At 40.6% G+C, this 15,571-nt stretch overlaps 1 protein-coding gene across 2 annotated transcripts in view; it reads left to right on the forward strand.

The window, feature by feature from the left end:
• Positions 1-15,571, forward strand: part of KLHL13 (kelch like family member 13) — a 75,446-nt gene that overhangs the window by 7,105 nt on the left and 52,770 nt on the right. The window contains exons 2-3 of one of the 2 annotated variants that reach the window (XM_084212739.1): positions 3,068-3,132; positions 10,299-10,357. In XM_084212739.1, the coding sequence (XP_084068865.1) occupies positions 10,338-10,357 (20 nt within the window). In that variant the 5' untranslated portion in view covers positions 3,068-3,132; positions 10,299-10,337. The remainder of the gene's footprint in view (positions 1-3,067; positions 3,133-10,298; positions 10,358-15,571) is intronic. The other variant, XM_084212738.1, reaches the window with a different exon arrangement.

Below are 15,571 nucleotides of genomic sequence, written 5' to 3' on the forward strand. Positions count from 1 at the left end.
GGAGGAGTTTGCTGTGAGGCTCTAAATGAACTATGGTACAACCCCCCCTAGCACTTCCCTTTAGCAAGAAGGTAGGGACTGAGATTTTGTGTTCCTACTGCCATTGCTTTTTTTCATGGTGTTCTAGCTGGTGTGCCTACCTGATGATAATTAAGAGCCACAGTGGTGCACCAAGACCTTGTTATGATAGCACCTCCCATGTGCAGAGCAAAAAGGCAGTTTCTGTTCCCTTCCCAAAATGTAGTCTGTGTTCTGCTGGTTATTTTTCTGGTGTTTGGAGGCAGTGGTTGGGGTTGGGTATGACTGTATAAAGGAACAGTTACAACTGTTGGTAACAGCTTAGTAAGCAGGTAGTCTAGCCTGTGGTGACAGTTTTCTCTTTCTTATAGCCCTAGGGCTATGTGGTGGTCTTTTACCAGCATGTCTTGCCTTCCTCTAAGGGTAGGGGTTTGTGTTGTGTTACTGTAGGTGCTTACGTGGCTCTCCTGGCTGATGGAGCTCCAAGTTATGTCTTTTCTGAGAGAAAGGGCTGAGCAGATGTACACTGGACTTGTCCTCCTCTTAAAATTGATTTTTTCGGTGATGATGAGTGTGCCAAATGCCCTGGCTTCTTTTGGGATGACAGCAGGGATTTCTTGTCTGCTGCTGGCTTTCTCTTGCTGTTGGATATCATTGCTAGTCTGTAGGAGCAGAAAATATTTCAGTAAGGGGGTTGTAAACCTTAACTCTGGCAGCTTGTACATTTATGTGAGCTCTTCTGCAGAATGTCAACCAAAATAAGCTGGAGTGGTTTTAACAGCCTAAATAATCACTCTTTGTATTGGTTGATCCTGAGTAAATAGGTTAGAAAGTACTTAAGAGCAGCTCAGCTGGAGCCTTATGGCAGAGAGCAGGGACAAGCAGCCAAGGTTGCTGAGCTCTTCCATGGCACAGCTGTTCCTAGATGAGGAGATCCAAACCTAGGGCACAGGTTCACAAGCTGAAGGGCTGCTTGGAGGCAGAAATATGGTTTCTCCCTGCAAATAACCCTGCGATTACAGCTGAAATAAGAAAATTCCCCTTCATCCTCCTCGTGGGGAATGTGTGTGTTTTCTGGTTAGGCTGTAATGACCTGCTGGTGTGGAGTGAAAGAAATGACTAAATTTAGACATATTTCATGTGGAAGCAGGGGCTGGCACCCTTGTGGTGGTGGTGCCAGGGCATGTGGTGTGGGGCTGCTGTGCAGCAATGCCTTGTCTTCCCTACATGTGTACAGAAGAGTCCATGTTTTGGCTGTAACCAGCTCCCACTACTAGTTTAGATTTTTTTATTCATTAGTAAAATTATTGGTAGGAGGGAGTTGGGCTGGAAAACATGAATGTGCAAGGTAAGAAGTTGCATGATAACACTTCACTGTCCTAAACAAGGAGTCGGGAATGAATAATGGCAGAAAAAGAAATGGGAGGAGGAAAAAATGAATGGGTCAGAGGAGAAAATGCTGTCTTTGTATTGACTTTATTGTTTCAGTGCCATCCCAGATGTGTCTAACAAGTCTGACATTGTCTGAGATTTTCATTACTAAGAGCCTTTCACAAGGCCCTGCAGTGTAATGCTCATGTGTGTCACTGGAGCAGCCTGACACGGCTCTGCCACCCTGCAGGTTGGACAAAATGTGCTCATAGGGCATGGGGGGAAGCTGGATCTTACTCCTGGTTTTAAAGGGAGTAAGAAACCACCAAAACCTACATTCTAACTCCATGTCTTTCTGGCCTTCTTCACCAAAACAGTGTGAGAGGCTTCCCGGTGAATTGTGTGTGCCATTTCTGACACAATGGTATTTTAGTTCTGGAACTTGAGTCATTCTGATTGCTGCCATCCATAGCCGTGCATATATGAAAGCAAAATAATTTGACACAGTTGAAGGAGGAGTATCAAAAGCTTCATAAAATTAGACTGCCATAGCCCCTTATCTTTAGGTAAACCCTTTGTTTTGGTTAAGAAGTTTAAATGTCCCATTAGTGCTTCTGATCCCTTATTATTGGTTGACTTGCACTTTCCTCGTGATTTTGTTGTTGGCATTGCTTTGTTGTTTTAACTGGATGAATAATTTGATTGCGAAGGGATTGTAATTGAAAAAAATACAGTTCATTCATTGAATTATAGAAGTGGCCCTCACTTTCTGGTGCTAATGGTATAAGAATATGGATTGCCTAGTGCAATGTTTTTGTTTTTTTCTTTTCTGAGAGGAAATGCAGAGGAAATGAAACCCAGCAGCATAACTGCCAGCATTTCTTCATTCTGCTTTACGTTAGAATGAATTTTAAAAAAAATTTATGCCAGTGCATATACCAGCATTGCTGATTGCTCCTTGTGTTTTGGGGTAACTGCCTGCTGTTTTCCTTTCAAATTGGTTGTGCTATATTTTCAGCATTAAAAAGAAATGCAGTGTCTCCTCCTAAATCCCTCTATCCCATTGTTCATGGCTGTAAGATGACTTTTCACTGTAACTTTGCACTATTTCAGCTCTGCTGTGACTGTTGCTCTCTGTGCAAGCCCAGCCAGAGCTTCCTGCTGTGGTAGCAGCTGCTGGGGGGAATTTGTGAGAAGGGGGCTTGGTTTGGGATCATGGTGCAAGGTATTACTTGTGTTAGGAGTTCTGTACCTCCTGTGGCTTGTGTCCACTTTGTGATTGACATGAAATGGTGGCTGTGATTCTGAAACAGTGTCTGCCTGAGTAGCTTCAAAGCAAAAATTAGATCTGACTTTTTTTCTTCTGCACTACTGTTGAAATAGATTTTTATGTGGAGCTGTGATCTTGTGGGATTCTGTATGAACTATTCCATACACATGGAAAAGAGCAGGATGCCACAGATTTTTAGTGAGTTATGTGAACTTTCCCTTCAGGCAAGAAGCAGGGCTGTCCAATTTTCCACTCACACTAGAGACAGAGCTCAAAGGGCTGTAGAAGCCAGTAGTTAACTCTGTTGGAGATGCTTTACCCTGAAGTTCTTTAAAATAACTTCTACAGTGGATAATAGTGTTGCAAACATGTGTGACAATTTTTTTCTTTTCCCAAACCTTGTTCTAGATGTCAAAATTAACCTGGACTGCTTGGGAATGGCGAAACATAGCCCTGGGATCCTGCCATGAACAGTAAGAAAGCTGAGATACTTTGTGTATGCAAATAATTTTCTTTTAGTGACTGAACCCCAGTGAAACCATTCCTGTTCAATTAACACAACCAGGCACACATTGTGCAGCTGGTGTGGAGGTGCTCCCAGCTTTCCAGGCAATAAAGAGGCAGCACCAGAGGGGTGGAGCAGCAGGGGAGCATTCTTTGGGAAACTGTGGTGGGGAATTCTCTGCAATCAGTCTGGCATTGGAGGTGGGAAGCTGCTATGGGAGGTGCATTAGGAAATTATTGAGGTGGTAGCTGAAGGATGCTTTCCTGTAATGTGTAATTATATTGTGAGACTCCATTGTTACCCAGTGTATAATTATATCAAGACTCCATTGTAATGGGATATCTTGAGTGCAAATTAGATTGAAATGTGATTAGACAAATTAGTGGAAGGAAAAAAGTGAATTTTGAAGTGCTCAAGGCTGAATTGCAGACACAGCTTGTGGGAGGAAGTCCCTAACACCCTAACACAGAGGGAAGCTGCCAGGAGGCAGTGTCCTTTCACTGCCACTGCTCCTCAATTGACTGCTGTTAAACAAGTGGCCTGGCTGATTAGGTCTTCAGTCTGAGCTTTCCTGTCTGACTTTTGGGTGGTGCTTTTCTTATATAAAACTTGCTGTGTAACAGAGGTTCATTAAACAGTTCATGTAGCCAAGAAAGCAAGATGGCTTTGAAGATATTCTTGAGTGTTGATCAAAATATTCAGATATTCTTGTGTTGTTGATATCCTGAGACTTCCTAGTTTGAAGGATGTGTAAATATTCATGTATGTACATGCTCTGTATTCTTTACATAGCCTTTTCCAGATGTTGCAGTAGGCATCTTTAAATTAACTAATTGAAAATTATTCTAATTAATTTTCCTGGTACAAAATAGATGACTTGAGAGACTGTGTGGGTTAGTAATAAGTTTGTAAAGTGTCAACAGTGTCTGCAGAAAACTTACACAATTTGTCAGCCTTCGCTGGGATAGAAATTAGAAGGCTTTTGTATTGTTACATATTTGGATATAGTCCATTGGAAATGTACATCTCTTGAAAACTCCTGTAATCTAAACTCTTCACCATGTCATGTTTAATTCTTCCATAGGAACAGTTTTTTTCCAAGGGCTTTCAAAAGCATTATATGCTTGAGATGTTAGGCATTATGAATATCTTGAAAATATCAGGACTCTTTTTTGATGAACAAACTATAATTGTTAAATTCTTGTAGGTCAAATCACAGAGCCTTTATGTTCTTTATTAGTAGAGCTAATGAAGACACAGGAAGCTTAGTGCTTTGTACAAAGTAGGGTATGTCACTCCAAGCAGATTCTGCTAAGACTGATTACTTTTGGCTTTCTGAGAAGTTTGTTCAGCTTACCTGAAAAAGATAAATGTGTATATTTGTAGAATATTAAATAGCTTTGAAATTTTTCCAGAATGCAGCTAAAGCTTCAGTTTACTTTTTCTGATTGTAGATTGACTGAGCTAACAATTTAAACAGCACTGCTCTGAGGTAAAACATTTCTTTATTTTGAACTGTCTTATTTAGGCAATTCACTGTTTGAGAGGTTGGGACATCTAGAATGATCCTGGGTTTTTTTGTTCCCTGCTAATCAGTTATCTAAAGGTTGTGTGGCTTCTCTTCTGGTCTTTCCTTCGAGGTGACTATTTGAGCCAAAAAAGCTGGACTGTTGTACTGGTGTTCAAGATCCCTTTGTTTGGGAAGTTTTTAATGTCCATTTCTAGCACTGGTATCATCAGAAATCCAAATCTCATTTTGCTTTTAAAGCTGTTGTGTTAGAAAACATCCATGCCCACTAACTAAAGCTGAATGACCAACGTGTGAAGTGCATCCTACTCAGCTCATGTGTCATTTGTGAGCCTTATGAAAAGGCAGTGAGTGGTGTGAGCTGTGTTGTGCTCTGGGTACATTTCTGGCCTAGTGTGTCCTGAATTTTGTCAGTTCGGTGTTTGTGGCATTGCAAGGTCTGCTCAGAATAGCTTTAGAAAGAAAATAAAGGAGAACTAATGCCACTAAGTTGATCTGCAGCCTGGTGTTCCATTAGCTTCCACCTTTGCCCATAACAGCACTGCAAAATGAGGAAGCTTGCTGACAGTGATTGCTGCTGGAAATCATACTAACTTCATCTAGGAGCATTTTTCTGAGGCCTTTATTTGCATGTGTAGATTAGGGGAAGCCTCCAGGTAAAGGACATTGTTGATGGAAGTAATAGCAGGAGGGAAGGCTTGGAGTTCAGTGGAAAGTGATTCCAAAGTGCCTTGTCATAAGGATACTTGAATGGTAGCAATAAGGAAATACCAAGGATTCAATTTCTCAGTGATGCAGGTGGTTCTGATACTCTGGTATGTGATGTAGGAGAGGATTCCAAAAGGTTTACAGCAGAAAATGGAAAAATGGGCCTTAATATTCTGAGCTTTTTTTGCTTTTATTGCCAGGTAATGTGTCCTGGCTATCTGGGAGTCACTTGGTAAAGGCTGGTAAAACAATGTGTGTGTTGTTTCACCAGGAGGCTTCACAGGCTTTTACATCCTGCTTTCATCACTTGTTTCCAGTCTGATGTGAGCTGGCTTTTTCATTAATGCTTCCAGAGTAGTAGTTCGTGCCTCTAAGTCAGTGACACAGACTGTCCAGAATGGAGGTCCTGGAGAATGGAAGCAATCCATGGAGGATAAGACTCCTAACTTTGTACTGTCAGCCCTCTTGGGAGAAAATGATTAAAAACCTTCCTCCAGTCATAAGCATAGAGGCAGAAGCTCACATTACCTTTAGGAGAGGGGTGGCATGGAAGCTGCTTTGTTGTCTGGACAAACAGCAGGAGCTGTGGGCATTGCCACTGGTAGGGGCCTGCTCTGCGTTGTGGCTGTAGGAGCAGCAGTGGGAGGACAGCAGCATTTTGGGCAGCTGCCACTGACAGACCATCTGGGTGCTGTGCACAGCTCTGAACAATGCTTGGATCTGCAGCTGGGCATGACTAGAGGGTGCAGATGTTTGAGCCGAGGGCAGAAGAGGCAGAGCAGGACCAGAGCTGTCCAGGACCAGAGCTGAACCCGGGTGAGTCACTAACCTGTCAGGTCATTGGGGCTCTTGCAGAGAGCTAGCTGGCTTGTCTCACTCTCTTTCTTGTGTTTTGGGGCACTGGTCCCTGCTGCATCCTTGTCCCCTTCCTGTGCTGGCATCTTAGACTCACTGTCACTGTGGTGTGTCGTCTGCAGCCTGTTCCTTGTCCCCCTCTCTTTGGTGCCAGGCTGGGGTTGCTGTGTGGGAAGATGATCTCGATAAGGCTCAAGGGAATGGGAGAGAAGTGCATTCATTCCTTGGGACTGGGCTATGCTATGCTGTAATTGCTGAAGCTCCCAGTGCTGAGAGTATAATATAAGGGCATCCAACCTAGGTCTGTCAGGCTTAGCACAGATACTCAATATAAACCAGCATTTTCTTCTTGCCTATGGTGCCATTTTAAACTGCAGGTGTTTTACTTAGGTGTGATTTATTTGTGGTGTATTAATGACTCAACCTGCTTCAGGGAACTGTTTTCTCTTTCTGTGTGAGTGAAATACTATACCGAGAAGCTTGGGGTTTTTTAATACTTGAAGTATTGTGAAGACTTCTAAGCTTGTGTGAGCATGCTGAAGCTTGTTTTATTTTGTGTTTCTAGAATATGTTAAGTAAACTTTTTAACAAACATATTTGAAAGTACATTAATGAAGGCTGTTCTGTAACTGCAGTTGACAAGCATGGTAGCACTGCTTTTGGTGGGTAAGACTTCACAATTGCAAAATTTCCATTAGGACAAGATCTGCTCTGCTACCTAGAGTTGTATTTCGATTGTTGGCTTCCTTTATGACACCGAGTTTTTCAAAATGCAGCACTTTGTCTGACTGAAGCTAATTGGTAGCTTCAGTTATATTTTCTGTAGACTATAATATGGGGTTACTTTTGTGTCTGGACTCGATTTTTGTAGAAAATGTTTAAGTACTTATATACTTCTGGTTTATGGGTGGAAGTCAGTAAATTATTCTACTTGGTAATGATTATCAGGTGATAGTTGATATAGGGTAATGCTGCTCTTGAGTAATGCTACTCTGATGCCTGTTATAAAAACTGGGAGGCTGTGCTATTCTCCAGAAACGTGTACGAAGTCCATGCTGAAAACTGCCAACATCAGGATTGTCTGCATCTGACTTCTAAGATGATAATACTTTTTTAGGTATATCTTCTCTGTATTTAGAGAGATATTAAAACCATTCTTTTAAGAGCACAGTTCAATGTCAGATTTAATCAGTTGCTGCTGGAAGGGACAGTGCTGCTTCCTTCTCTCTTTGCCCAGTGGGTGCCGGGGATTTGCGGCTGCCCCGGAGAGCAGCATCTCCCTGTCCCTCTGGTGGGAGCAGCACTGGCTGTGCTGGCTCTGCCTGTCCCCTCACAGCTGCTTGCTGGTGGCTTGTGCAGCTGGGTCCAGCACAAGGCAGGCAGGGGGTGGTTGGGTGAAACTAAAGTTGCATGGGGCTGTGGCCCTCAGTAGTGTTCCCAAGCGCAAATTCAGCCTCTTGCTCCTGTACGTTTCACCAGCACTCTGGTTTTCAGCTGTTGTGTTTTGTTAGTTTTTGATTCAGGTTGTCTGCTGTGCTGGAGGAAGGACTGTGTTACCACTGTAGGTCAGGCTCAGTCCCAGCATCTGCTGTGTGATTTCTGAGACTCATTTAAGCCCAGCTTGCCTGCTGTAGGAGTGATGTTTGCTGAGGTCTGGCCTCTGACCTGACGGGTGTTTCTCATGTTCCCTGGATGCTCATGTTTGCCTCTGAGGATGTGTGGGCTTGTTCATTTAATGGCTTCCTAGGCTGTGCCCTGCACACTTTGTCACTCCTTGGCATGACTTGTGTCACTCATTTGCTGTTGTTTCAGAAGAGCTGGCTGTAACTGATACAAGTAACCTACATAAGCAGTGTGCATTATCAACCCTGAATAATCTAGAGCTTCCTGACAGATGAATTACAGGCATAAAAATAAGTTTCACAGAGTATCTACCACTTGAGTTGCATTCAGGGGCATATGACAATGCATGTATTGTGTTTGCTTATGGAGTTGGAATGAGAAATAGTTTAACTCAGGAATGCTCAACAATTTTACATGGGTCTCAACCACACCTCTTTTAAATTGTCTTCCTCTATTCAGGCTGAAGATGGTTAGAACAAATGTAATGGTTTATATAGGAAATGAATCCTTACTCATTAATATGTGTACTACTTTTGGCGTTTCTGAAAGAATGATGGCAAAATATAATAGCAGCTACAAGTGCAAACCCTGCAAACCAGAGACTTTAGGACCTTGCACCCTAGTGAGAAATTCAGCTCCTGGCAGGGGCATGCAAGTTTGTGCTGGTGATCAGATTTGTCCTTTCTGTGGCAGAGGTAAAAGCAGAGGTGTGAATTTCTAATATTTATATGCTGGGAATGTAGAATCAACACTGAGAATGATAGAAGCTCTATTGTTAAAGATGAGAGTTAACTAAAATTTTTCTGAGCATGAAAAATTCTATTTCAACATGGAATTTTTTGGATCCCTTCATACTGTTTTGTGCTGTATTGGTCTCATTAGAGAAGCCTGTGTAGTGTAGTGTCCACAGGTTGGTAAAACAAGGACTGAGACTTAAGCACCCATCCTAATTGCAGGAACCACATTACACACCACATAGGACTTCACAAATAACTATTGCAGAGCAGCTCAGTGGCACTTTCTGAATGCTAGTTTTGTGATGGAGGATGGATAAAACCCATCCCATTCACTCAGCAGACTTCTTTAAAAGAGGAGAACCTGAAGTTTGTTTGAAACAAGAGGATGTCCTGAGGTGTAACAACATCAAGAGTTAAGAAGCACTTTATTCTGCCAGCTGCTGTAGTGTCAGTGGGAGGGAGTGGGCAAGTTAGATGCTATTAAACAATTCTGTTTGATGCTGTCTCAGTTGTGGCATGTTTAAAGTATTGCAAAGCAGACACTGAATTTATAATTCATGCTTACAAATACTTTGTGCTATTTCCTTCCACTAAATGTCTAAGTCTGCTTTAGCAAAATAAGATTTTAGACAGGCTCTTAAATTAGGAGAGCTTGTGTCTACTCTCTGAAGTCAAAATTTTATTTGTCATGGTACAGAGCACTTGAAGGGGAGAGGATGATTTGCAGAAGCTTTTATTTTCTGTTATATATAAACTGCCACTGTGACCTTATCTAAAAATTTGCTTCTGTATTTTTGAAGTATTGACTAAGAAAAAGGAATTTCTTCTTTGGGCCATGACTTAATAGCGAATTGCTTTAAAGAAATACCAAGTGCATACAGCTATTAAGTTTTTATCATTCAGTTATGTTTATAAATGTAAAATATATAAAAGACTGAAAAGCTGAAGTGTGGCTCTTTTTAGGGGTATTGCCTAGTTTATATTTTGCAATGTTTGCTAATAAATAAATGTCAGCAAATAGAAATGTTACAACTTTTTTACTGTCCCTTCAAGTGGAGGTATGATTTCACAAGGCACAATATAGTCTGTAGTCTTTCATTTTGGTTAAAGGCTGTAAGATACCATACTCCTGAGACAAAAAAAACAAAAAAACAAAAAAAAACTTAGGAGTTTGTTTATGAGCTGTATTAGATCTTAGAAATGGAAGTCATTATGATTTTGGCCTCTTCTATACAAATTAATGTGATTACGTCTTGCTTATAAATAATTTGAGCCGTTTCTCTCTCCCTTAAAAGGTGGCTTTAAATGAGTCACAGCTTCCATTTTAGTAAATTGTTCATGGGATAGGCAGGCTCAGGAACAACTGGGTTAAACCAAGAGATTATTTGAAAAATCTAGGGCATGTGCTCTCTGTTCACTTGATTAGTTTTCATAATTCATCCTTGTTTCCACAGCAAAGAGCAGCCCAATGCATGCAAACAGGAAGCACTTTTCTTGCCTTTGTGCTCCTTCATCTCTGTAGTTTTACCAGAGAAAGGAAGTGAAATAGGGAAACAGATTGTGCATGAATGTTTGGAACGAATCTTGGTTCATTTTGTGAAAATCCATGGGATCAGAGAGCCAGGTGCTATTTGGGGATGTCTGTCTGTGACTCTGCTTCAGTTCTTTTCTGTTTGACTACAGGTGCATGAAGAACAGAGGAGATATTTCCGCTTGTCAGAGATGATGTGGAGAGACTCTTTGTGAGTAACTGATGTGTGTTTTCTAAAAAGCCCAAAATGCTAATGTGGGAATTTTTTTTTTTTTTTTAATTCTCTAACTTAGAATAACTGTGCCATTTGTCTAAAAGTTTCATTTGGGTCTGGGAAACTGTGAGTGTAGAGCCCTTCATGGGAACCATAGACAAAGCTCATTGTTGAAGCAAAGAGCTGGAGGACAGAGCAATGTATGGTTTCATAAGGGATTAACCACAATGCTTTACTTGTCTGTAGTGATCAGTCTACCAAAGGCTTTTACTGTTGGCTGCTGAAAGTGTTCTAGACTGCAGTAAAACCCCTGACATGGTGGGCATGGGGAGCCTTTAGCAGGGTTTGCTTGTTACTTATAGAAGCTTATTCCACATGTCAGGTTCTTGACATTTTATTGTCCTTGTCCAGTTTTGGGTTGCGTGTCTTCTATATGTGCTGTAAAGATGATGGGAATAATAGCAGTCAGTAGAAGCTTTCCTGAAAGTTTTCAGTTCTTGTCTGCTGGAATAAACAGCAATATTCTGGGATCAAGCAGCTAAACCACACTGCTAAAATATTACAGGAAAGGAAGAACCTCCGTGATGGAGTGTAACTGTACCTAAAGAAGTACTTAAAGGATTTGCTGTTTTGGAGACAAGGTCGTTTTTAGAGAGCACAATTAGGTGATGCAATGTCTTATTTTTCAGATAGATTCCATAAAAATGCTGTGCTTTTAGTGCTATAGGCTCCTCAGCCAGCATTCCTTTGGAGTAATTAGTCCCAGTGTTTCCTTTTTTTTTGCCAGATTTCCAGTAACAGTTGTGAATTAAAGCAGCATGTTATTTTAGGATTTTCCGTGATAGTCTTTGTGCTTTTTTTTTTCTTCTGTGTGTAAGTATAATATGAGTAATGTGTTCTTGAGTGCTTTCTTTTAAACCATAAACTTTGATACTCTGGAGCTGCTGCTTTGTTCTAATGATAATTATCTAGGAGAACAGTGCCTTTGTGGACAACTTCAGTGCTTTTCTTGGCAAGGAAGAGCTCAAGTTAGAAGAACTGCTCTTACCTCAGGCACCTTAATTTCTAAGTTTTCCTATGTTTATTCCATTAAAGCTGCACAGTGAAATTTTTTTCTTTGTTCTTTTCTTGAAGAAAAATCCTTTTATTACAACAGACTAGTAATTGCTTCAACTCCCAGGTAGGAACCAGTTTGGGTTCCTACACGTGACTTGCCTTTATGTGGATCTAAGAGAAAGGTTAAATGTTTTTAGACTTCCCTCTTCCTGGAGACTTTCAGATATTTTCTTAGATACGGTTTTGTGATTTGTTTAGTAACTAATTAAAAAAAGTCACTATTGCTTAATGTCCTCATTCTGGTTTGGCATCTGCAAATAGTGCCTGATTTGGAAGCCTGTCTTGCTTTCACTCAAGAGAAAATCAGCTTAAAGATGCTGTTGGCTTGTAGTCATCTTTCCCTTGGCTTCTTCCAGGCTCTGCTTGCTGGTTCAGGAAGGCTGTGTGAGGATTTTTTTACAACAGTCTCCTGGCCAGAGGCTGGATTCTTTATGAAGCAGCAGGAGAAATCTTTGTCCTGATCCAGCTGACTTACCCAGGAGATAGTATTGATTTGATTGGCTCTGTTGAGATCTCTTATGGACAAAGTCTGTGAAGTTTTAGCTGCAGTTGGCTGAGTAGCAATGATAATATGCAATATTCTTCATTACTTCAATATTTAAAAAAAAATCTCTTTAATATTATCTGCTTAATAAAATTGGAACTTGATTTTTTTTTAAATTAAACAAGAAATTCAGGTAGAAATGTTCCAAGTATCAGTCATTATACCTTGAAGTGTTCTTATGGTGATGCTACAGTAATTTGATAATACATATATTTTTCCTGGACCTTATTTACAGATGTTGACTATATTTTTAGAAAAGACTTTCTGTAAAATAGGCAGCAGTTGTTTTGTGGGGCTAGCATTTAATTTGTACAGATGGTTGCTGTTAAGGCCCTTTCAGTTGCATAGCAGTCAGCTTTTCATGGTCTTCAGCACTGGGCTGGGTCAGGTTGTGCTCTGACACTTGAGTGGATGAGGCTCACAGCCAATGACCCCCACCATGAAGAGTGTTTTGGGATTTCCCTACATTAATAATCCTCTGTGTCAGCATTAGTAGCTGCAATAACAGGTAATATCTTTGTGGACAGTTCCATTAGGTCTTATTGCATTATTGCAAGGGTGAATGTGTGTAAAATATAATGGGAGAAGTTGAGAATTTAGTTTAGTTTTTGGTACAGGATGGAGCTGAAGGAACTGGTTCCTTTTCCAGTTCTGCATGATCACAACCTTGGCTTTAACCTTTATGCTGTAATATCTTGAGGAATATTTATTAAGTTTGTGGACTAGATAAAGGAAATTGCTTTTTGCCTGTTACTATTGTTCTTTTTGTGGTTATTACTGTGTACTTGATGTGTAGAATTTCTGGTGAAAAATTGTAAAGCATTTCACCTTTTGAATGCTCAAAGGTTTTAAAGTCTTGAAATATACACTGCAGCTTAGTCCATTAAGTTAAAAAGTAATTTAACTAATGAAGAACAAATGTCCAATAAAAGCTTTTTCATTTTCAATGTAGTATTGGCTGCTAAATTAATAAACTTCAGAAATATTAATTCTTGAGTGGAATTCTTAAGTGGATAATATTTAACATGAAGTTCAACCAAAATGCAGAGATGCACAGCAGTTCCCAATGCTGATTATTTCTGGACAAGCTGAATGAGGGTGCCTTGTTCTGCTTGACTTCTGCCCATGTCTGAGTGAGTGTGATTTGTGCAATAGTAGGAGGTGCTTGAGCTGTGCCCTTGGTAGATCAGGGACTGTATGTGACAAGCTGGGCACTGGAGGGACATGCTGTATCAAGCTATTCAGTTTCCTCATGAATGGACTGATTAATATGTTCTGTTGGCCTTTCCTCTCTGTAACCACATAAAGCTTCATGCTCTTAAAATAATTGACAGTCAGCAGCTGGTTTCATAACAGGATTTTTTTCACTTGGTAGTGAGGAAAAGGTGGGATCCAAATGTTATTGTCCTGTTGTCTTTGTGGAAACAATCCAGGTTTTTCTTTCACTTTGCTGGATTTCTTATGTAGAGTTTTTTTCTTACATGCAATGCTTATCTAATCAACCTTTTGTCTGCAGAGTTTATTTCATCACTGTGGGTTTATTAAGTGTAGGTGATGATGAATGAGCTTTAATAAGTTGTAGCCACAGGTGACTTATATCAGGGAAAGGCTTTATGAGGGTTGGAAAGTGCAGATGAAAGTCCTTTACAGAATACTGAAGAGATGGGAAATCTCTAAGTTCACATTTTAAGAGCACTTATAAGAGCCCTTCAAGAGCTTTTGGGCCAGCTAATAATAATTTGATTAATTTCACCATAGGTATGAGTTTAAATTTGGTTCATTATGCAAATCCAGGCATGAAAAAGTTGATCATATTATTTAAAATTCAGAAGAATATTTCATTTAAGACACTATTTTAATACACATACCTCAGCACTGTAAAAATTCTGCTTTCTGCTGCTTTATGTTCAGTGCAGTGGTTTAAGGCTGTTGTTGCATGGAGCTGAGGTCGTGTGCTGCCTGTAGGATGGGGGTTTCAGGTGCCTGCCCATTTGAGGCCAGGGGCAGCTCTGGTGGGAAGAGCTTCTGTCCCTGCTCTGAGGCTGCAGCAGGCAGAGCTGTTCCCTTAGACACAAGACAGAAGGTGGAAGCAGTGTCATCTTCTAGGCCATGAAAATGGACAAAAAAGCTCATTTGGAGCAGATGAACTTTAGAAGTAGTGTACAAAGAGAGGAGGGGCCTCAGGTGACTTGTGGCACACATGAGACAGTGGATTAATATGTCTGTAAAAGTGTGTTCCAGCTATGCTTTGTCCTATATCTCCCTGAATGTCTTAACAGACAGATCTGCTTTTAAACTCAAGTTACATAAATCTTTCTGTAAAATGTGACCCTGTTTGTGCTGAAATTTTGCAATGGCTCTGGTATTGTCAGACTTGTCTGTCTTGGAGCTCAATATAGGAATTGGCCCCTAGCTGCCAAGACAGGGATTGACTTGAGAGCCAAGATGCCAGTGTACTTAGGCAGTGAAATAACCCTGTGTAGCTTGGGAGCACAGAAGCACAGTTGTGTTCCTGCAAATGTTATGCAGGGATTGAAATTGCTCAATGGTTTTGAGATTAAAGATTAGATTTCATTAAGACTGTAGAAGGGTTTTCCTTTCTCCAAGTAACAGCACAAGAGGTTTATTTTGCTGCTGTACAATGACTTATTAAAGGTTGCAGTGGCTATGCAGTGAAGCAGTTTGTATTCTGATTTGGTACAGGTGTCCTTCTGAGTAATTTTGGGAGGTGTTTTAGGATGGTGAGGGCAAAGCAATAGAGCTTCACTCTCTGCACATTGGTAGTGTGTCCTTTGCTGGGTTGTCTCCTGCTTGCCAGGGTGTATTTTTCACAAGCCAGGTGCTTGTGAAAGAAGCTTATGCTTCTTTAGCAGTGTTCTGTGTGTTGTACAAGCTAATTTTGCAGTAGAATGGTTTACATAAAACAAGAATTACTTGCACTGATTTTAAATATGGTTTTGTATTATGGAGTTTATTGTAGTGAATCCTGTTCCATTAGTCTCACTTCCTTTTTAGTGTATGTGGCTTACCTGAAATTCACTGCTTGTAAATGGCATTTCAGGAAGTCTGAACTGATCCAACACATGCTGACTTTGCCTACAGCTGAATTTTGATGAACTCTTCAGTGCAATATGAAGCGTGTTGGGTTTTTTTATTAACAAAGCTTCCTTAAAATTTAGTCTTTGGCCAGTTTTGCACAATTTATTAAAAATAACTTTTGCTTCAAGGAGCCAAACTGAATAGTTTTTTGTTGATCTTTTCTTTTCTTTTTGTAATAAAGAACAGTGTTGTAGTATTTTCAGTTCAACAGAAAAATCCATGGAAATATTTTTTAAACTGTTGTCTGGTGCCCTCTTTAATCCTTGCTCCTAAGCAGCCCTGACTCAACAGATGCTGCCTGTGGGTTTGCAGCTGGTTCAGAATAGCCTCTGATGGAAGGGCTGAGTCTCTGCTGTTACTGTGCTAGCAGAGTGCTCTGCAGTCAGCTTGCACCCCTCTTCATGGTTAGCTGTGGTGGCTTTTGATCAGAGATTACCAAGTTTTTGTAATGG

The sequence above is a fragment of the Fringilla coelebs genome (assembly GCF_963513975.1).
Source record: "Fringilla coelebs genome assembly, chromosome: 11".
Lineage (NCBI taxonomy): Eukaryota > Metazoa > Chordata > Aves > Passeriformes > Fringillidae > Fringilla > Fringilla coelebs.